General features: G+C 49.9%; 1 protein-coding gene across 1 annotated transcript in view; it reads right to left on the bottom strand.

Annotated features, from left to right (window-relative positions):
* Positions 1-20,745, bottom strand: part of MECP2 (methyl-CpG binding protein 2) — a gene marked incomplete at its 5' end in the record, with an annotated part of 75,290 nt that extends 54,545 nt beyond the window's left edge. Inside the window, one exon of the mRNA XM_030192060.1 lies at positions 20,393-20,745. Within this exon, the coding sequence (XP_030047920.1) occupies positions 20,393-20,745 (353 nt within the window). The remainder of the gene's footprint in view (positions 1-20,392) is intronic.
* Positions 20,746-22,199: the final 1,454 nt, after the last annotated feature.

Raw genomic sequence — 22,199 nt, 5'->3', positions numbered from 1 at the left:
AATCCACACGCCTCCTCGGGGTCGGGTACGAAAGGGGTCGGTCCTGATGGGCCTGTACCACAGGAGCCCTTGAGGCAGGTGGACACCCACTCGATGGTTCACTGCTGCCAGCGTGTGATGGTCTCTGGACAGCCATTACCTGTGCTCCTGAGGTCAATGCACTCTCCGGTGCTGACATTGACACCGCCGCCAACCTCGGTACCGCTGTCGACGTCAACGCCGAAGTACTGGGCAAAGCTCCAAGGGTAAATTAGATCTTACCTGCTAATTTGCTTTCCTTTATTCCCTCCGGACCGGCCCAGAATGTGACTGATGGGTTGTGCACGTCTTCCAGCAGGTGGAGACTGAGAAAAAACTGTAACTCCAGCTAGCCAATAAGAGCCCTTGCCAGCTAGAGAAAGATCCAGTAATAAAGTACCAAGTAGAAGGTAAAACATAGAAGAAACATAAAAATAAGCTGTGCCCCCAAAAACCTAGCCACCGGCACTTTGCCAACAAAAGGTGAGTGCCTCCCAGCATACCATGTTCCTGCAACCAACCAGGACAGTTAATTCTCTCTCTCTCTCACTGCCACCACTACCAAAAGTTTGGTGACAGCGGGAGGGACTGTTGCAAGATGCAACAGCAGAGCCTGAAACCGAAAAATGGTGTCCCAGAATCGGAAACTGCACAAAAGTTTCGGGAAACCGGTCCTGAAAGGAATATGTAGATAAGCTTCTGCAGTTTACGGAGACCATTGCCGACAGAGCAACAGATAGCAAAGTATGTAAAGGCTATCATGGAGAAATTACCTGATCACCTGAAACAAAAGAGGTGAAAACAAGAGTAAAGTTAAATAAACCATCATAGAAGAAAATGTCATGTACGAGAAGAAGGAATATACATGCTTGTTGCAGACTTAACTGAAGGTCCAGATAAACTGCCAGCCGCTGCAGTTACACAATATACCCCTGAGGCATATATGATATAAGAAGAAACATATCCCAGAGTGCAATTCATATGAGAAAGAAAAAACGCCTGTAGCTGCTGCCACTGAAAGTAGATCACTTGAGACTCTTGTGCTTGACGCCAATTTGTGGGAAACTGAATTAAGCAAATATAGGCACTTGTTAGAATATTTTATTTGTTTTATATAGAAGTCCATAAACCACTACCAAATGGACTTGGGAAAAAACCTCAGTTCCAGGAATAACATGCACAGAATGTTTGTACGTTCAGGAAGCCTGCCAGGTGCCCCCGGCCTGGATTGGCCGCTGTCACGGACAGGAAGCTAGGCTCGATGGACCCTTGGCCTTTTCCCAGTGTGGCATTACTTATGTACTTATAACTATATATATATATATATATAGTTTTACAGATGTACATACGTAACCCAAATGGTGAACTCAAGACATTTTGAAAGTTGCTAAAACAGAAGGCATAACTGCGCACTCTGGACTCACAGTGCAAATCACCGTAGATTATAGAGAAACAAGCATCAAAAGGCTGTCCAAAAACTATATGGAGTGGTTCAAAGGCATATAGGAATGGTATGAAAAAGTGAAAACGAGTATAAATGCATAAGGCTCAAGCCAGCAATCAGTCTATGTAAAATATACATAATAGAGAAGTCTAAAAGCGTAGTGGTCCGATTCTGGGCCAAAAAGGAACCCCGTTATAGATCTCAACCAGTAGGACTGATGAAAATGACTCCTCCGGAACAGCTTGACATGCTAGTCAACTGAGAGCAAACCTGCCTGAACATTCTGAATACGTGCAATATGAATGGCCGAACGAACTACTCAATGCAAATTGTGCTCAATGAAAAAGCTCCACTGAATCCTGCTTCAACTGATGACAGCTCAGCCGCTACTGGCGGATAAAATATATCCATCTATACACATATAACTACTCAAATATACATATACAGACATATATGCACCTACATACATATACATCTCTCTCTCTATCTCTACCCACATACATACAGTGGTGTGCTGGAGCCGGCTCGCTCCGGCTCGCAAGAGCCGCTTGTTAAATTTTGACAGCTCTAGCGAGCTGGTTGGTTTTCGGGGCAAGCCGGCTCCATTGCAGGAAGTAAGCATGGTAGGAGGGCAGGGGAGGGAGGAGAATCAATGGACATGGATGGGAGCGGGAGGGAAGGGCAGGGGAGGGACGAGAATCGCTGGGCATGAATGGGTAGAGGGGGGCAGGGGGAGAGAAAACAATTGCTGGGCATGGATGGATAGAGGGAGCCAGAGGAGAGAAGACAATTGCTGGGCATGGATGGATAGAGGGGGGCGGAGGAGAGAAGACAATTGCTGGACATGGATAAGTAGGGGGGCAGGGGAGAGAAGAGAATTGCTGGGTATGGATGGATAGAGGAGGACAGGGGAGAGAGGAGAGTTTCAGGACAAGGATGAAGGGGAGGGAAGGGAGAGAGAAGAAAATCTGGACATGGGGGGAAGATAGAGGAAGGAGATTAGATGAGGGAAAAGGAAGTGAGGACAGAAACTGCACATGGATGGAGAAAATAGGCAGAAGCTGGATCCACTGGACAGTCAAGTCTGCGGAGGACCAGAAATGAAGAAGAAAGGAGGAAAGAAAAGAAATAAATGGAAAGGAAGCCCTGGAAACGGAGTCAAGGGAACAGATAGAGAGCAGCAGAATCAGATACTGGGCCAGCATGATCAGAGAAACAAAGTCACCAGACAACTACGGTAGAAAAAAATAATTTTATTTTCATTATAGTGTTTGGAACATGTCCACTTTGAGAATCAGGTGCTGAACGTTAAAAGTTTATATTTATTTACTTATTTATGGCATTTTATCCCATAATAAACATGAATTAGATTGGAACCTGGGATCATTTATTTTTTTCTTCCTGGAAAGAGCAATGCATTGCCCCCCCCCCTCCCCCCCGGCTATAGCCAGTTCTGCAATTTTTTTTTTTTTGGGGGGGGGGGGGGGGGGAGCGCAGAGGTGGATGGGGGGGGGGGGGGGCGCAGTGGTGGACGGGGGGGCGCCGAGGTGGACCGGGGAGAGAGCCTGTTGTTAGAAAATTTACCAGCACACCACTGCATACATATATATATATATATATATATATATATATATATACCCACATACATACAAATACATACATGCCATCACTGAGGCGTAGCCTGAAAACAATGCAAGTGACTCTGTAGCCAGCCAGCGATGATATGCCGTTGTAGCTAGCCGAAAAACTCTGGATTCCAGAAAGCTGGACTAGCTAGAAGTGACATGTCGAGAGCACAGACGTTAAGCATACTGCTCCCGACAGTGAGCTGCCCAGCTCCTGGCGCTTCAAACCATTGTGAGAACTATGCCTTTGAACTGCTCCAAGGGCATACCCTTGGAACATCTGAAAGAATGGACAGCGAATGATACATACCTGTAGCAGGTGTTCTCCGAGGACAGCAGGCTGATTGTTCTCACGACTGGGTTGACGTCCACGGCAGCCCCCACCAACCGGACAAAACTTTGCGGGCGGTCCCGCACGCAGGGCACGCCCACCGCGCATGCGCGGCAGTCTTCCCGCCCGTGCGCGACCGTTCCCGCTCAGTTGAATGACAAGCAAAAATGAGTAAAAACGCAACTCCAAAGGGGAGGAGGGAGGGTAGGTGAGAACAATCAGCCTGCTGTCCTCGGAGAACACCTGCTACAGGTATATATCATTCGCTTTCTCGGAGGACAAGCAGGCTGCTTGTTCTCACGACTGGGGTATCCCTAGCTCTCAGGCTCACTCAAAACAAGAATCCAGGTCAATTGAACCTCACAACGGCGAGGGTATAACAGAAATTGACCTACGAAGAACAACTAACTGAGAGTGCAGCCTGACCAGAATAAATTCGGGTCCTGGAGGGTGGAGTTGGATTTAAACCCCAAACAGATTCTGCAGCACCGACTGCCCAAACCGACTGTTGCGTCGGGTATCCTGCTGGAGGCAGTAATGTGATGTGAATGTGTGGACAGATGACCACGACACAGCATTGCAAATCTCTTCAATAGTGGCTGACTTCAAGTGGGCCACCGACGCTGCCATGGCTCTGACACTATGAGCCGTGACATGACCCTCAAGAGTCAGTCCCAGCCTGGGCATAAGTGAAGGAAATGCAATCTGCTAGCCAATTGGAGATGGTGCGTTTCCCGACAGCGACCCCTTTCCTATTGGGGTCGAAAGAAACAAACAATTGGGCGGACTGTCTGTGGGGCTGTGTACGCTCCAAATAGAAGGCCAACGCTCGCTTGCAGTCCAATGTGTGCAACTGACGTTCAGCAGGGCGGGTATGCGGTCTGGGAAAGAATGTTGGCAAGACAATTGACTGGTTAAGATGGAACTCCGACACCACCTTTGGCAGGAACTTAGGGTGAGTGCGGAGCACTACTCTGTTATGATGAAATTTAGTATACGGAGCATGAGCTACCAGGGCTTGAAGCTCACTGACCCTACGAGCTGAAGTAACTGCCACCAAGAAAATGACCTTCCAGGTCAAGTACTTCAGATGGCATGAATTCAGTGGCTCAAAAGGAGGTTTCATCAGCTGGGTGAGGACGACGTTAAGATCCCATGACACTGCAGGAGGCTTGACAGGGGGCTTTGACAAAAGCAAGCCTCTCATGAATCGAACGACTAAAGGCTCTCCAGAGATGGCTTTACCCTCTACACGAAGATGGTAAGCACTAATCGCACTAAGGTGATTCCTTACTGAGTTGGTCTTGAGGCCAGACTCTGATAAGTGCAGAAGGTATTCAAGCAGGTTCTGTGCAGGGCAAGAACGAGGTTCTAGGGCCTTGCTCTCACACCAAACGACAAACCTCCTCCACTTGAAAAAGTAACTCTTTTTAGTGGAATCCTTCCTAGAGGCAAGCAAGATACGGGAGACACCCTCAGACAGACCCAACGAAGCGAAGTCTACGCCCTCAACATCCAGGCCGTGAGAGCCAGAGACTGAAGGTTGGGGTGCAGAAGCGCTCCGTCGTTCTGTGAAATGAGAGTCGGAAAACACTCCAATCTCCACGGTTCTTCGAAGGACAACGCCAGAAGAAGAGGGAACCAGATCTGGCGGGGCCAAAAAGGTGCTATCAGAACCATGGTGCCGTGGTCTTGCTTGAGCTTCAGTAAGGTCTTCCCCACCAAAGGTATGGGAGGATAAGCATACAGGAGGCCGGTCCCCCAATGGAGGAGAAAGGCATCTGACGCTAGTCTGCCAGTGTGCCTGGAGTCTGGAACAGAACAGAGGAAGCTTGTGGTTGGTCTGAGAGGCGAAAAGGTCCACCGAGGGAGTGCCCCACTCGCGGAAGATCTTGCGTACCACTCTGGAATGGAGCGACCACTCATGCGGTTGCATGACTCTGCTCAGTCTGTCGACCAGACTGTTGTTTACACCTGCCAGATATGTGGCTTGGAGAAGCATGCCGAACTGGCAGGCCCAACGCCACATCCCGACGGCTTCCTGACACAGGGGGCGAGATCCGGTGTCCCCCTGCTTGTTGATGTAATACATTGCAACCTGATTGTCTGTCCGAATTTGGATAATTTGATAGGACAGCCGATCTCTGAAAGCCTTCAGTGCGTTCCAGACCGCTCGGAGCTCCAGGAGGTTGATCTGAAGATCCTGTTCCTGGAGGGACCACAGTCCCTGGGTGTGAAGCCCATCGACATGAGCTCCCCACCCCAGGCGAGATGCATCTGTCGTCAGCACTTTCCGTGGGCTGTGGAATTTGGAATGGGCGTCCCAGGGTCAAATTGGTCCGAATGGTCCACCAGTGCAGTGAATTGCGGCAACTGATGGAGAGGCGGATGACATCTTCTAGATTCCCGGTGGCCTGGCACCACTGGGAAGCTAGGGTCCATTGAGCAGATCTCATGTGAAGACGAGCCATGGGAGTCACATGAACTGTGGAGGCCATATGACCTAGGAGTCTCAACATCTGCCGAGCTGTGACCTGCTGAGTCGCCCTGGTCTGGGAAGCGAGGGACAGGAGGTTGTGGGCCCTCACTTCGGGAAGAAAGGCCTGAGCCGTCTGTGAACTCAGCAGAGCTCCTATGAATTCCAGAGATTGGACTGGCTGGAAATGGGACTTTGGGTAATTTATCACAAACCCCAGCAGCTCCAGGAGGTGAATAGTGCACTGCATGGACCGGAGAGCTCCTGCCTCAGAGGTGTTCTTGACCAGCCAATCGTCGAGATATGGGAACACGTGCACTCCCAGCTTGCGTAGATACGCCGCGACCACCACGAGGCACTTCGTGAACACCCGTGGGGCAGAGGCGAGCCCAAAGGGCAGCACACAATATTGAAAGTGCTGTGTCCCCAGGCGGAATCTGAGATACTGTCTGTGAGCTGGCAGTATCGGGATGTGAGTGTATGCATCCTTTAAATCCAGGAAACATAGCCAGTCGTTTTTCTGAATCATTGGCAGAAGGGTGCCCAAGGAAAGCATCCTGAACTTCTCTTTGACCAGATATTTGTTCAGGCCTCTCAGGTCTAGGATGGGGCGCATCCCCCATTTTCTTTTCCACAAGGAAGTACCTGGAATAGAATCCCTGCCCTTCCTGCCCGGGTGGCACGGGCTCGACCGCACTGGCGCTGAGAAGGGCGGAGAGTTCCTCTGCAAGTACCTGCTTGTGATGGGAGCTGAAGGATTGGGCTCCCGGAGGACAATTTGGTGGAGGGGAAGCCAAATTCAGGGCGTATCCGCACCGCACTATTTGGAGAACCCACTGGTCGGAGGTTATTAGAGGCCACCTTTGGTGAAAAAGTTTTAACCTCCCCCCGACTGGCAGATCGTCTGGCACGGACACTTTGATGGCGGCTATGTTCCCATGGATCCAGTCAAAAACCCGTCCCCAGTTTTTGCTGTGGAGGCGCCGGGGGATGCTTAGGCGCACGCTGTTGACGGGAACGAGCGCGCTGGGACTGTCCCTGTGCCTGATGAGGCCTTCGGGCCGGCTGGGTGTACCTATGCTTGTTGTAGGCGTAGGGCGCAGCCTGCCTGGCCCGGGAAAAACGTCCACCTGCTGAGGTGGATGCTGAAGGCGCCCGGTGGGAGAGCTTGTCGAGGGCAGTTTCCCGCTGATGTAGTTGGTCCACCAACTGCTCGACTTTCTCACCAAAAATATTACCCCCCGGCAAGGGACAAAATATTACCCCCCCGGCTGCTGGGTGCGGTTGTCCAGGTCAGAGGCACGCAGCCATGAGAGCCTGCGCATCACTATAACTTGGGCCGCAGCACGAGATGCCACATCACAGGTGTCATATATACCCCTGGACAGGAACTTTCTGCACGCCTTCAGCTGCCTGACCACATCCTGAAAAGGCCTGGACTGCTCCAGGGGGAGCTTGTTGACCAGGTCCGCCAGTTGCTTCACATTATTCCGCATGTGTATGCTCGTGTAGAGCTGGTAGGACTGGATGCGGGTCACGAGCATTGAAGATTGGTAGGCCTTCCTCCCAAATGAGTCCAGAGTGCAAGACTCCCGCCCCGGGGGCGCCGAGGTGGTATCCCTCGAACTCCGTGCCCTCTTGAGAGCAGAGTCCACGACCGCCGAGTCATGAGGCAATTGAGGCCGCATTAACTCTGGGTCTGAGTGGATCCTGTATTGGGACTCCGCTTTCTTGGGGATGGTGGGATTAGATAAAGGTCTCAACCAGTTCCGAAGCAGTGTCTCTTTGAGGACATTGTGCAACGGTACCGTGGAGGACTCTCTAGGTGGTGATGGATAGTCGAGGACCTCGAGCATCTCGGCCCTCGGCTCATCCACAGAGACCATGGGTAAGGGAATGCAAATAGACATGTCCCTGACGAAGGAGGCAAAAGAGAGGCTCTCAGGTGGCGAGAGCTTCCTCTCTTGTGAAGGAGTGGGGTCGGAGGGAAGGCCCACAGACTCCTCTGAGGAGAAATATCTGGGGTCCTCCTCCTCCCCCCACGAGGACTCTTCCTCGGTGTCGGACATGAGCTCCTGTAGCTCAGACCTCAACCGGACCCGGCTCGACTTCGAGGCACAGAGTCCTCGGTGGCGTCGTCGAGTGGTGGACTCCCACGCCGGCGGGGATGAAGCTCCCTCCATCGACGTCGACTCCACCTGCGTGGCGGTCGAGACCGGCACCGCAAGCGGCGGCGGTGTCGAAGGCCTCGGCACCGGGCTAGAGCACGCCAAGCACCCCCGGCGCCGGCACAGTCTGGCGCATCAGCCCTTCCAGGATCCCCGGAAGGATGGCTTGGAGGCACTCGTCCAGGCCCGCTGTCGGGAAAGGCGAGGGGGCCGGTAGAGGTGTCGGTGCCGGAAGCTGTTCGGGTCCAGGAGACGGCACCGAAGTGCTGGTGCCCTGACGTAACGATACCTCTACTACCGATGGGGACCGCTCCTCCCGGCGCTGCCGCTTCCTCGGCGTCGAATCATCTCTGGAGCCGGTAGCCACATGCACTGTGGGCGACCGATGACGGTGCTTTTTTGTCTTTTTCCGGTGCCCGTCATCGGCGCTCGGCGGTACCGAAGAGGAGGAGGTAGATCCCCCTCGGCCTCGAAGGATCGGGTCCGACAGGGTTCGGTCCCGAGGGCCCTGGGAAGAGGGAGTGACCGGGGCCGATTGCCCACGCGGCCGCTCACCCCTGCCATCTCCAGAAGACCGGCAGGCCAACGGGACCTGTGCTCCTGGGGTCGGTGCTGTCGGTGCCGATTTCGTGGACATCGGTACCGGTACCGAAGATCCGGCCGTCGACACCGATGCCGTCGAAGTCGACGTCGAGGGGCCGGCGCAAGTTCCAAAAAGACGGTCCCGCAGAACTTGCCTCGCCACCTGTGTCCGTTTCCGTAAACAGAGACACAAGGTGCACGTCTAGGTATCGTGCTCCGGCCCGAGGCACTGGAGGCACCAAGCATGAGTGTAAGATATGCCGGCCGCACCGACCACACTTCTTAAATCCACTCGGGACCTTCGAGGACATCAACGGAAAAATCGCGTCGGCGAAGTCAAAGTCGTCGATAGTTGCGGTAAAATTCACACCTCGAAAATAAATCGACCGCGCGGCCACAAGGCCGCAACGAGACGCCCCCGCTAAAAGTTCGAGGGAAAACAAAGTTTTCTCGTTTTTTTTTTTTTAAAAACAAAATAAAACAGAGAAACAACTAAGAAAAACAACGAAAAGAAAATCTCGCGGCAAAAGCGCGATCCGATTTCCGGGGCTGACAGAGAGAGAGAGATGAACACGGCTCTCTCCAGCGCGGAAAAGAAGAGACTGAGTGGGAACGGTCACGCACGGGCGGGAAGACAGCCGCGCATGCGCGGTGGGCGTGCCCTGCGTGCGGGACCGCCCGCAAAGTTTTGTCCGGTTGGTGGGGGCTGCCGTGGACGTCAACCCAGTCGTGAGAACAAGCAGCCTACTTGTCCTCGGAGAATCCCAGAAACAACCAGCGGAGACTGCCCCTAACTACATAAACAGGAACAAAATTTTATTTATTTCATTTTTTATTTTATTTATTTATTTTTGTCTGCAGAGAAGCCTTCTGCAGTGACTACCTGAAGAATAGTGACTTTGTAGAGACTGAACCTGAGCCCTCGCCCAGGGCACTGCTTCTATTGCCAGCACCACGGAACTGAGCCTGAAGTGAATCCCTCGCCTCTTGGAACACCAGACAAATCTGAAATTGCAATCTAAGGCTAGAGCCGGATAATGAAGACCCCAACCGAGTAGAGAAAAGCAGCACCCCCTAGGCCTGGGACCACAGCCTATAGCTGTGATGCGAATGTACTACCCCAACCTAGGGACTACAAAAAAGGTGCCAGACTCTGAACATGGCTTGACCAACCAGCTCTCCTGATATGACTATCTTGATCAGACAAAGGAACAGGGAAGGATGAAGGAGAATAACCCCATTCTGAGAGCTGGCGCCACTACTACCATCACCCTGAAAACACGTAGGGGAGGCAGTCGCCAGACCGAAAGGGTACGCCCTACACTGAAAGGGCTTGCCCAACATCGGAAGCCAAGAAAAAACACAGATGCGAGGTTCGAAAAAGAATACGAAGGGAGGCCTCTGTCATGACCAACAAAGACAAAAACCTCTGCGGCCTGACCAAATTACTAAATACACTAAGCAAGACGCATGTGAAGAGGCACATTACTATTTCCTCTGGCCAAGCAGGTAAACTAACTGAGGAGACAAAATGGCAATGACCGACTAATACACGTGAACCCCACGTGGAAATTGCAAGTAGGAACTAGATGGGACTAAGAACAAGCATAGACCGGCTATTATAGTTAACTCACTATAAGCACGGCACTCTCAATTCTTTCTTTCTTTATTTTCCCAGGCAGACTAGTTCCCTAAGCACCGACACCACAGGTGCTGAAATGCCTCCGCACTACTAACAACCAGGAGTAATGCACACTAACGCAGTTTGGTATAACATAAATGCTGAGAATATGTTGGATACAGTTCCAAAAGGCCAGCCCACGGCCTTTGCAGCTAGCACATTCTGACATCTGCCAAACTGAGATTACCCCTGAGCTCCCTAGACTGGAGATAGGCACCTGCCTGCAGAAAAGCATAAAAACATTGATTGATAACTCTCAAAAAAGGATCAGAGAAACACATCCTTCTGGAAATTAATAAGACTCCATACAAGAAAAAAAAAAAAAAAAAACTCTCAAAAGATCATGCACCCAGCACTAAGCTGAATTTTTTTTTGTCAAACAAAGCAGGATAAGCCTTGGAAATAACAGCTGCAGCTGTCTCCAGACTGAGCAATGTGGGGTGTGCTCACAAAGTGCAGGAAAGAACAGTGTGCCTGAGCAGGAGGCTGTCACCCCTGCTGACTGACAGAGAGTGAATGGTAAAAGCCTGAAATTAGCCATACTCTGCACCAAACATAACCCCACTACAAGTACCCAAAGGAACAGTAAGGTAAAAAATGAGAGCAGGGAATAACCTACATAAAAAACAAACTGTACCATAAAAAGGAACACAAATACAGTAAACACACCTTTATTAATAGGTACACCTCCAAATTTTTTTAGAGGTCCTCCTAACTAAAGCAGCTGGGAAGAATTTGAAAACCAGCCATTCTTTAAACAAAAAATACAGAGACCACTGTATGTTTACAACTTCATATTATATTGAAAAGAAACTTTTGCCAGGAAGGCTCTGCTGGCTTCTCCCTAAAGGAAAAAACAGACTTAGACATATAAATGAAGCTGCTGTACAGAGAAATCTAACAGAGAAAATGAGGGGATTCCTAAGACCCCAGACTCAACCAGAAATAAAGCAGACTGGGCAGACAGCAGAAAGAAACAAACAATATGCGCCGCTGAGGTCAGAATCCACATCCCTATTGTAGACACGGCCGGCCTCGACGACGAAGCATCCAAAATGGCAGAGTTTCCCTCCGAAATTGGCCGCGAAGGGGAAGGGGACGCAACCGTTGACAAGACATCGGCATCGGGACCCCCCGAATGGTGAAACTAACGATTCCCCCACTTGTACCGAGCCCACGCTGCTGACAAACGGCGCTACAGCGAAATTCTTCTGAAATTGGGGAAAGAACAGCTGATCAAGAAAAAACAAACCACAAATGAGCTACACTGGTCGGCTTATTAAAGAAAAAGACCCAAAACGGCTCTGCCAAACAAGCAGACCGAGGGTCCAAAATTTTTTACTTCTCCAACTAAGTGGCTGCCTCTCCCCACCTCCAAAGTACCTCCCTTGAGGAGCTTGAGGTAACTTTTCTCTTTTAGCTGTATAGAAAATATGCCAGCAATATATTCTTTTTAAAATCAATTCAAATAGCTAGCAAGCAAGAGATATGGTGGAGGAAAGGGGGGAGGGACCCGGGCTTCCGAGCATAGCACCCCCGAGGCACAAAGAAGCCCCCACGGACCTCCAGCCTCTACAGCAGGTTTTTTTTTTTTAAAGGCACAGAAGACAAAAACACATTAAATAATAATCAGACAATGAGAAAGAAAGAACTACAGAATAAAGAACTGAGACTAAAGGGCTCACCACCTTCCACCGGCTGGAGACTGAGATTACTGGATCTTTCTCTAGCTGGCAAGGGCTCTTATTGGCTAGCTGGAGTTACAGCTTTTTCTCAGTCTCCACCTGCTGGAAGGCGTGCACAACCCATCAGTCACATTCTGGGCTGGTCCAGAGGGACGCTAAGGAAACAGCGTCTCGACGCTTGTGTCCGCTTTTTAAGGCTAAGACACAACTTACATGCATCTGGGCGATGGTCGGGCCCAAGGCACTGGATACACCAAACGTGAGGGTCGGTGCCTGAGATTGCCCGGTTGCACTTCTTGAAGCCACTGGTGATCCTCGATGTCATCGACGGAAAAATAGCGGTGGCGAAATCAAAACTCGCGATGGTGCCAAAGGAAGGGCACAAAAAAGGGGAGAAAACCCGTACGGATGGCCAAAATGGCCGCACACAAGACGAAAGGAAACTTACTTGAGGGATAAACTAAGGAAAAATAAGGAAACTTTTTTTTTTTTTTTTAAGAAAAACGGAACAGCTCGAATGCGAGCACAAAAACGAAGAAAACAATCAGCTTAAAGCCGGCTAAGTTGAAGGCTTTTCTTTTCTGGGGCAACAGAACTGCCATAAACAGCTGCTCTTGACCACGGAAAAAAGAAGACTGAAGCGGGAAGATACCCGCGCGCTCGAAGGCTTTAGCAACCTTTGTTGTTAGGAAGATTTTCCAGACCTGGGGCTGCCGTGGACGTCACCCATATGTGAGAACAAGCAGCCTGCTTGTCCTCGGAGAATAAACTAGTAAAGAAAGAAAAAGAAAAAGGGCGCGATAAACGCAAAAAAGTGATCTCCTGGGCAACAACACGAGGAGCAGAGAAAAAAAACACCACTCCTTCGCAGTGCGGAGAAAAAGAAACTGAGGGAAGCGCGTGGGTGTCGCCGTAAAGCTTTTTTGTCATAGTTCCGGTCTCCTGGGCCATCGCGGACAATGACCCATGCATGATGATATCCAGCCTGCTTGTCCTCGGAGAAAACATCTTACAGCTTTAATTGTCTCACTTGCAAATCTTCCATTAAAGAATGTATAAAACGCAAGACGGACGCCTCCACCTATAAACGAGTAGAATATTTACACAAACAGGAGGATCTTATTGGCCATGGTCAATGTGGCAAGTGTCAATGGTGTACATTGACTATCTAAGGTATTGATTGGCTGGTACCTGGTAACACGGGGCAGTTCACCGCACGATATAACACTAACTAAACAGCAGCAATGTGATTTATATGATATGTTGGCCTTGTCAATTAATATATATGGGCAAATCTACGAGACCGGTGAAACATCGGTTAAACAAATATAAATCAAGAATTCACATGGCTACTTTAACATCTCCCATTATAAGCCATTGGTTAGCTAAGCAACACGATTGGTCAGACATAAAATGGCATGTCATTCATTACATTCAACTGGGGAGAGAGGGCGGTGATGTTGACAGCTTGCTCAGTTACAAAGAGCAACGGTGGATTTACACATTAGGAACCATGACCCCTGGGGGCCTCAATTTAGAAATTGACTGGGTAGCAGCAATGTAACAAGGCGTGATGATGTTATGGGGTGGAGCTAAGTACTTTTGTCGCTCTGAGCTTGGAAGCATTATAAAAAAGCGAAAGCTACATACCTGTAGAAGGTATTCTCCGAGGACAGCAGGCTGATTGTTCTCACTGATGGGTGACGTCGTCGGCAGCCCCAGAACCGGAATTCTCCCTAGCAACGAAGCGTTTGCTAGCCTCGCGCTCCCATGCGCACCACACATGCGCGACCATCTTCCTGCCCGAACGCGAGCGTGCTCCTCAGTCCAGTAAAAAGCAAAGAAAGGGAAGACACAACTCCTAAGGGGAGGTGGGCGGGATTGTGAGAACAATCAGCCTGTTGTCCTTGGAGAATACAGGGAAGACACAACTCCTAAGGGGAGGTGGGCGGGATTGTGAGAACAATCAGCCTGCTGTCCTTGGAGAATACCTTCTACAGGTATGTAGCTTTTGCTTTCTCCGAGGACAAGCAGGCTGCTTGTTCTCACTGATGGGGTATCCCTAGCCCCCAGGCTCACTCAAAACAACAAACATTGGTCAACTGGGCCTCGCAATAGCGAGGAAATAACTGAGATTGACCTAACTTATTCAACTAACTGAGAGTGTAGCCTGGAACAGAATAAAAATGGGCCTAGGGGGGAGGAGTTGGATTCTAAACCCCAAACAGATTCTGCAGCACCGACTGCCCAAACTGACTGTCGCATCGGGTATCATGCTGTAGGTAGTAATGAGATGTGAATGTGTGGACAGAAAGACCACGTCGCAGCTTTGCAAATCTCTTCAATAGTGGCTGACTTCAAGTGGGCCACTGACGCAGCCATGGCTCGAACATTATGAGCCGTGATATGACCCTCAACAGTAAGCCCAGCCTGGGCATAAGTGAAGGGAATGCAATCTGCTATGCAATTGGATATGGTGCGTTTCCCTACAGCCACTCCCCTCTTGTTGGGATCAAAAGAAATAAACATTTGGGCGGACTGTCTGTGGGGCTGTGTCCGCTCCAGATAGAAGGCCAATACTCTCTTGCAGTCCAATGTGTGCAGTTGACGTTCAGCAGGGCGGGTATGAGGATGGGGAAAAATGTTGGCAAGACAACTGACTGGTTCAGATGGAACTCCGACACCACCTTCGGCAAGAACTTAGGGTGAGTGCGGAGGACTACTCTGTTATGATGAAACTTGGTATAAGGAGCATGAGCTACCAAGGCTTGAAGCTCACTGACTCTGCGAGCTGAAGAAACTGACACCAAAAAAATTACCTTCCAGGTCAAGTACTTCAGATGGCAGGAATCTAGTGGCTCAAAAGGAGGTTTCATCAGCTGGGTGAGAACGACATTGAGATCCCATGACACTGTAGGAGGTTTGATGGGGGGGCTTTGACAAAAGCAAACCTCTCATGAAGCGAACAACTAAAGGTTGTCCCGAGATCGGCTTACCTTCCACATGGTAATGGTATGCACTAATTGCACTAAGATGAACCCTTACAGAGTTGGTCTTGAGACCAGACTCAGACAAGTGTAGAAGGTACTCAAGCAGGGTCTGTGTAGCACAAGAACAAGGATCTAGGGCCTTGCTGTCACACCAAACGGTAAACCTCCTCCATAAAAAGAAGTAACTCTTTTTAGTGGAATCTTTTCTGGAAGCAAGTAAGATTCGGGAGACACCCTCTGAAAGACCTAAGGAGGCAAAGTCTACGCTCTCAACATCCAGGCCGTGAGGGCCAGGGACTGGAGGTTGGGATGCAGAAGTGCCCCCTCGTCCTGAGTGATGAGGGTTGAGAAACACTCCAATCTCCACGGTTCTTCTGAGGAAAGCTCCAGAAGAAGAGGGAACCAAATCTGACGGGGCCAGAAAGGCGCAATCAAAATCATTGTTCCGCAATCTTGCTTGAGTTTCAGTAAAGTCTTCCCCACCAAAGGTATGGGAGGATATGCATACAGGAGGCCCTCCCCCCAATGAAGGAGGAAGGCATCCGACGCTAGTCTGCCGTGGGCCTGAAGCCTGGAACAGAATTGAGGGACCTTGTGATTGATCTGAGTGACAAAAAGATCTACTAAGGGGGTGCCTCACGCTTGGAAGATCTTGCGTACTACTCTCGAGTTGAGAGACCACTCGTGAGGTTGCATTATTCTGCTCAACTTGTCGGCCAGACTGTTGTTTACGCCTGCCAGATACGTGGCTTGAAGAAACATGCCATTCCGGCGAGCCCAAAGCCACATTCTGATGGCTTCCTGACACAGAAGGTGAGATCCTGTGCCCCCTGCTTGTTGATGTAATACATAGCAACCTAGTTGTCTGTCTGAATTTGGATAATTTGATAGGACAGCCGATCCCGGAAAGCCTTTAGAGTGTTCTAGACCGCTCGTAACTCCAGAAGATTGATCTGAAATCGTCTTTCCTGGAGGGACCAATATCCTTGGGTGTGAAGCCCATCGACATGAGCTCCCCACCCCAGGAGAGACGCATCCGTAGTCAGCACTTTTTGCGGCTGAGGAATTTGAAAAGGACGTCCCAGGATCAAATTGGATCGCACTGTCCATCAATGTAGGGATTCGAGAAAACTCGTGGACAGGTGGATGACGTCCTCTAGATTCCCGGCAGCTTGGTACCACTGGGAAGCTAGGGTCCATTGAGTTGATCTCATGTGAAGATGGGCCATGGGAGTCACATGAACTGTGGAGGCCATGTGGCCAAGCAATCTCAACATCTGCCAAGCCGTGATCTGCTGAGACGCCCGCACCTGAGAGACGAGAGCCAGGAGATTGTCGGCTCTCGTCTCGGGAAGATAGGCACAAGCTGTCTGAGAGTCTAGCAGAGCTCCTATGAATTCTAGTTTCTGTACTGGAAGAAGGTGGGACTTTGGATAATTTATCACAAACATCTAGTAGCTGCAGGAGTTGAATAGTCATCCGCATTGACTGTAGGGCTCCTGCTTCTGAGGTGTTCTTCAGCAGCCAATCGTCGAGATAGGGGAACATGTGCACTCCCAGTCTGCGTAGAGCCGCCGCTACGACAGCCAGGCATTTTGTGAATACTCTGGGTGCAGAGGCAAGACCAAAGGGTAGCACACAGTACTGAAAATGCCGTGTTCCCAGACGGAATCGAAGATACTGTCTGTGAGCTGGCAGTATCGGAATGTGAGTATAAGCATCCTTTAAGTCCAGAGAGCATAGCCAATCGTTTTCCTGAATCATGGGAAGAAGGGTGCCCAGGGAAAGCATCCTGAACTTTTCTCGGACCAGGTATTTGTTCAGGGCCCTTAGGTCTAGGATGGGACACATCCCCCCCTTTTTTCTTTTCCACAAGGAAGTACCTGGAATAGAATCACAGCCCTTCTTGCTCCGGTGGCACGGGCTCGACCGCATTGGCACTGAGAAGGGCGGAGAGTTCCTCTGCAAGTACCTGCTTGTGTTGGAAGCTGAAGGACTGCGCTCCCGGTGGGCAATTTGGAGGTTTTGAGATCAAATTGAGGGTGTATCCTAGCCGGACTATTTGCAGAACCCACTGGTCGGAGGTTATGAGAGGTCACCTTTGGGGAAAAAATTTTAACCTCCCACCGACTGGTAGATCGTCCGGCATGGACACTTTGATGTCGGCTATGCTCAACTGGAGCCAAAGCCTGTCCCTTGCTTTTGCTGGGGAGCTGCAGGGGCCTGCTGAGGCGCATGCTGTTGACGAGAACAAGCACGCTGGGGTTTAGCCTGAGCCGGCTGTCGGGAAGGTGGATTGTACCTGCGCTTACTAAAAGCGTAGGGAGCATTCCTCCCTTCCCCCCCCCCCCCCAAAAAAAAAATCGTCTACCAGTTGAGGTAGATGCTGAAGGCGCCCGGTGGGAGAGCTTGTCGAAAGCGGTATCCCGCTGGTGGAGGGTTTCTACCACCTGTTCGACCTTATCGCCAAAAATATTATCCCCCCAGCAAGACGCATCCGCCACTCGCTTCTGGACTCTACTGTCTAGATCAGTGGCATGCAGCCATGAGAGCCTGCGCATCACTATACCCTGAGCAGCGGCCCTGGATGCAACATCAAAAGTATCGTAAGCACCCCTGGACAAGAATTTACGACACACCTTCAGCTGCCTGACCACCTCCTGAAATGGCTTGGCTTGCTCAGAAGGGAGCTTGTCCACCACGTCCGCCAACTGCCGCATATTATTCCGCATGTGAATGCTCGTATAGAGCTGGTAAGACTGAAATTTGGACACGAGCATAGCAGAATGGTAGGCCTTCCGCCCAAAAGAATCCATAGTTCTAGACTCACGCCCAGGAGGCGCCGAGGCGTAATCCCTAGAACTCTTGGCCTTCTTAAGGGCCAAATCCACCACCCCAGAGTCATGAGGCAATTGGGTCTTCATTAACTCTGGGTCCCCGTGGTTTCGGTACTGGGACTCAATTTTCTTGGGAATGTGGGGAGTAGTTAATGGCTTCACCCAGTTCGTCAACTATGTCTGTCTAAGGACATTATGAAGAGGAACTGTGGTGGATTCCTTAGGTGGAGATGGATAGTCCAGGACCTCGAACATCTCAGCCCTGGGCTCATCCACCGTCTCCACAGGGAAGGGAATGGCCGTAGACATTTCCCGGACAAATGAAGACAAGGAAAGACTCTCCGGGGGAGAAAGCTTCCTCTCAGGTGAGGGAGTAGGATCGGAAAGCAGACCACAGGACTCCTCATCCGAGAAATACCTGGTGTCCGCCTCCGCTTCCCATGAGTCCTCTCCATCGGTATCGGACATGAGTTGCTGAACCTCGGTTCGAAGCCGGGCCCGTCTCGACGCCGAAGAACGATGTCCTTCATGGTGGTGTCGAGAGGAAGATCCCTGAGCCGCAGGCGACGAAGCTTCCTCCAGCGACGTCGGCGGGGAGTCAACCTAGGTGGTGGCCGATACCGGGGACGGAGACCTCACCACGAGCGATGAACCAACCGCTGCCTCCCTCAATGGTACTGATGGCGCAAGCACCTGCGGTACCGGAACAGACTGTACCGATGGCGCAAGCACCGAAGGTACCGGAGATGGTCGCAACAGCTCTCCCAGAATCTCTGGCAGTATGGGCCGGAGGTTCTCGTTCAGAGTAGCTGTAGAGAAAGGCAAAGGAGCCGGTACAGGCGACGATGACAGAACCTGTCTGGGGCTCGAAGACGGTACCGGGCTGTCCTGGGTACAGCGCACCAACACCTCCTGAATGGAGGGCGAGCGATCCTCCCGGCGTTGGCGCTTTTCGGGTGCCGAATTCCTTGGCGTCCCGGAGCTCTCAGTACCGTGGCGGGAAGGTGACCGATGGCAATGCTTCTTAGCCTTCGCCCAAAGCACACCAACGGTACCCTCCGGTACCGAAGAGGAAGATGTGGAATCCACACGCCTCCTCAGGGCCGGGTCCGAAGAAGGCCGTTCCCGGGGGGCCTGTAGAACAGGAGTCCTCGAGACAGGTGGAGACCCGCTTGATGGCTCACTGCCACCAGCATGGGACCCGTGGACAGCCATTACCTGCACTCCGGACGTCGATGCAGTCTCCAGTACCGACATCGATACTGCCGAATCAGTCGATACTGAAGGATAGGACCTGGCTCCGATCAAAATGTTCCACTGAGCCAATCTCACCGCCTGAGTCCTCTTTTTCAATTGGAGGCACAAAGTACAGGCGTTGGGACGATGACCAGCTCCCAAACACTGAAGACACGAAACGTGTCTATCAGTGAGCGAGACTGTCCGGTTGCACAACGTGCACTTTTAAAGCCGCTGGTAGGCTTCGTGGACATGGGCGGAAAAATCACGCCCGCAAGGTCGAACGCGATGGTGTCGGAAAAAAAGGACACCAAAGACGGAGGGAAAAAAGGGGGTCCCGCACGGGCGGCCCAAAATGGCCACTGAAGAAAAAGAAAGAAAACTTACGGGAACTCTAGAAAAATAAAGGAGAAACTAAACTCTCTTTTTTTTTAAAAAGAAGAAGTTCGCGAAAAGCGGCCGAAAATCGGCGAAAAAAACTCACGGGAGTCTGAAGAACCGCAGCGAGGGGTCTCTGGGGCAGAGAACAGCAGCGAAGCAGCGTCCCGAGCCGCGGAAAAAACAAGACTGAGGAGCATGCTCGCGTTCGGGCGGGAAGACGGTTGCGCATGCGCGGTGCGCACGGGAGAGCGAGGCTAGCAAACTCTTTGTTGCTAGGGAGAATTCTGGTTCTGGGGCTGCCAACGACATCACCCATCAGTGAGAACAAGCAGCCTGCTTGTCCTCGGAGAATGTCGCATTACACAAGGGTGGAACAAGCACAAAGATGGCAGACACCGATGCAATTGGAGAAAATGCTATGTACTTGAGGTATGTGATTTATTTTGAAATGTTTTCTGACCAATAATAGCAACTAAAGCAGGTTGATTGTATGTTTTATTCTTTAGTTGAATACCGGACCACACCCTGAGGCAGCAAATTGCGAAACATGCCGCAAGTAGGTGGAGGCGTTCATGCCTTGTGTTTTATACAATCTTTAATGGAAGATTTGCAAGTGATACAATTAAAGCTGTAAAATGTTTTAAAGCATGAAAATATAAGGATTTTCTACGTATAAAATGAAGTTTCATATGGTTGGAATACAAAAAGAAGTTTTGGATTGGAATGCGTTTATAAATTGACTCAATGTTTGAACAGCTGGGTTTAAGATCATTTATATAGAGAGTTACCTTTGCTGCCTATCAGACCAATTAAGGAGAGTACAATTGTCATATACCCATGTCTTAAAAGAAAAAATATTCTTCCATTATACCATTTACCAGAATGTTACATAGCAATGTTATCAATGCATTCAATGTTATGATCTTTGTATTACTCACTTGATTAAATACACATCATACTTCCCCGCAGAACGTCCAGATTTCCTTTGCTTCAACTTTCGTGTCCAGCCTTCAGGAAGAGTGGGGTCCTCATATAATGGTCCACGGTCTCGGATGATAGAGCGCCGCTGCTTAGGTGAGGCTGAGGCTTCGGGGACAGCAGGTGCACTGCCAGTGCCTTCAGATGGTTCAGCTTTCCCTGCCTCAGCAGGTTCAATGGACTGCTGTGACTGCTTATGTGTCTCTTCCTCCTCCTTCTCTTTCTTCACCTTCCGGACTTTCGGAGGTTTGTCCTTTTGACTTTGCAAATCTCGGTCTTCTAATTTCTCTTCCCTGCAGTAGGAAAAAGCTATTAAGTGTCAAAGTTTGAAAGAAAGTTAACTATTATGCTGAGCATTTCAAAAGTAAACAGTTTTACAAATGAGTTCAAATTAAATTGTTAAGTACTGGCTATGATGTGTGTAAAACAAAAACAAACAGGAGACAGTCTACTGCAGAAGCAGAGCAGACAACCAAACAACAGTAGCAATCCAAGGAAGGACAAACGAAGCAAGAGTTTATCCAAATGTCAACTTTAACGGAAACAGGACCCAAACTGGCCAAATTTTGGAAAAACTTTTGTCAGGGGTCACACAGGTTTCCACAATACATTCACAGATTCAAAACATGAACTGCAATATCTGTGTTTAAAAGAAAAATGAGGTCCAATATCAAAAGTAAAAGAATGCAGCCAACAGCATCTGCATAGAAAAAGCTAGGGCCCAAAGCCAAAAGTCAGTAACCACCAAGACATGTTGACATGAACAGTGATCCTGAAAAACTGTGCTACATAGCTGCTGCCAGACATAGGGAAGAATCCTATATAAAAGCTTCTGGGGAAAATCAATTCCATACAGGAAGGAGGGTAGGAGTATGTAACCATGTATCCTGCTATTCACCGAGAACACATTATAGGTAAGCAACTTTTCTTTCTCTCTCTCTCTCTCCCTCCCCCCCCCACCCCCAAAGGTAGGGCCAGTACAGTCACACATATGGGAAATCTTAGCTAGTGGCTGCCAGCCAAGAGAGGTTAAGAATTCTATCACTGGGTGGAAACATTTTTATGAAAAGAAATCAAAATAAAATCCCCCCCCAAGTGAGATGAAGGTGCATTCTTCCCCTGCAAGAGATTCTGGAAGACAGACTAGACAAACCACTCCTGCGTTGACAGGCAATTTCTAAATGATCAGGCAGCCTCAATATGGAATTAACTTCAGTTTCTTTAACATCAATTAATGATTATCTTCTATTTAAGTTGTTGAAAACTTTTTTATTCCAAAAATTTGTGAAAGACTGATGATGATATATATATTTTTTTGAGTGACTGTAATTCCTGGAGTATTCTCCAATATCTTTATGTACCACGCATTAAACTTTTGACACTTGCAGATAAGTCATACTGTAATGTAATATAAAGTGAAGATACTAGCCTGTAGCATGTATTCTCAGAGGACAGCAGGCCACTCATGCTCACATGTGGGTGATGTCATCCATGTTGCCCGGTGCAGAACGCTTGATAGCGTGTTACAGCTTTTGAACAGCATGCGTAGAGTTCCCACTGCACATGCACAAGTGCCTTCCTGCCCGCTGCAAAAGTGCAGGACCTGCAGTACAATAGGTTAGCTACCAAAAGGAGACAACTCCAAGGAGAGGTGGAAGGGTATGTGAGAATGAATAGCCTGTTGTCCTCGAAGAATACCTGCTACAGGTATCTTCACTTTCTCAGAGGGAAAGCAGGCTATACTCTCACATGTGGGAATACCTAGCT

This window comes from Microcaecilia unicolor, chromosome 2, assembly GCF_901765095.1.
Source record: "Microcaecilia unicolor chromosome 2, aMicUni1.1, whole genome shotgun sequence".
Taxonomy (NCBI): Eukaryota; Metazoa; Chordata; class Amphibia; order Gymnophiona; family Siphonopidae; genus Microcaecilia; species Microcaecilia unicolor.
Note: the sequence above shows the minus strand (reverse complement) of the source record. Positions and strands in the feature narration are given on the sequence as shown.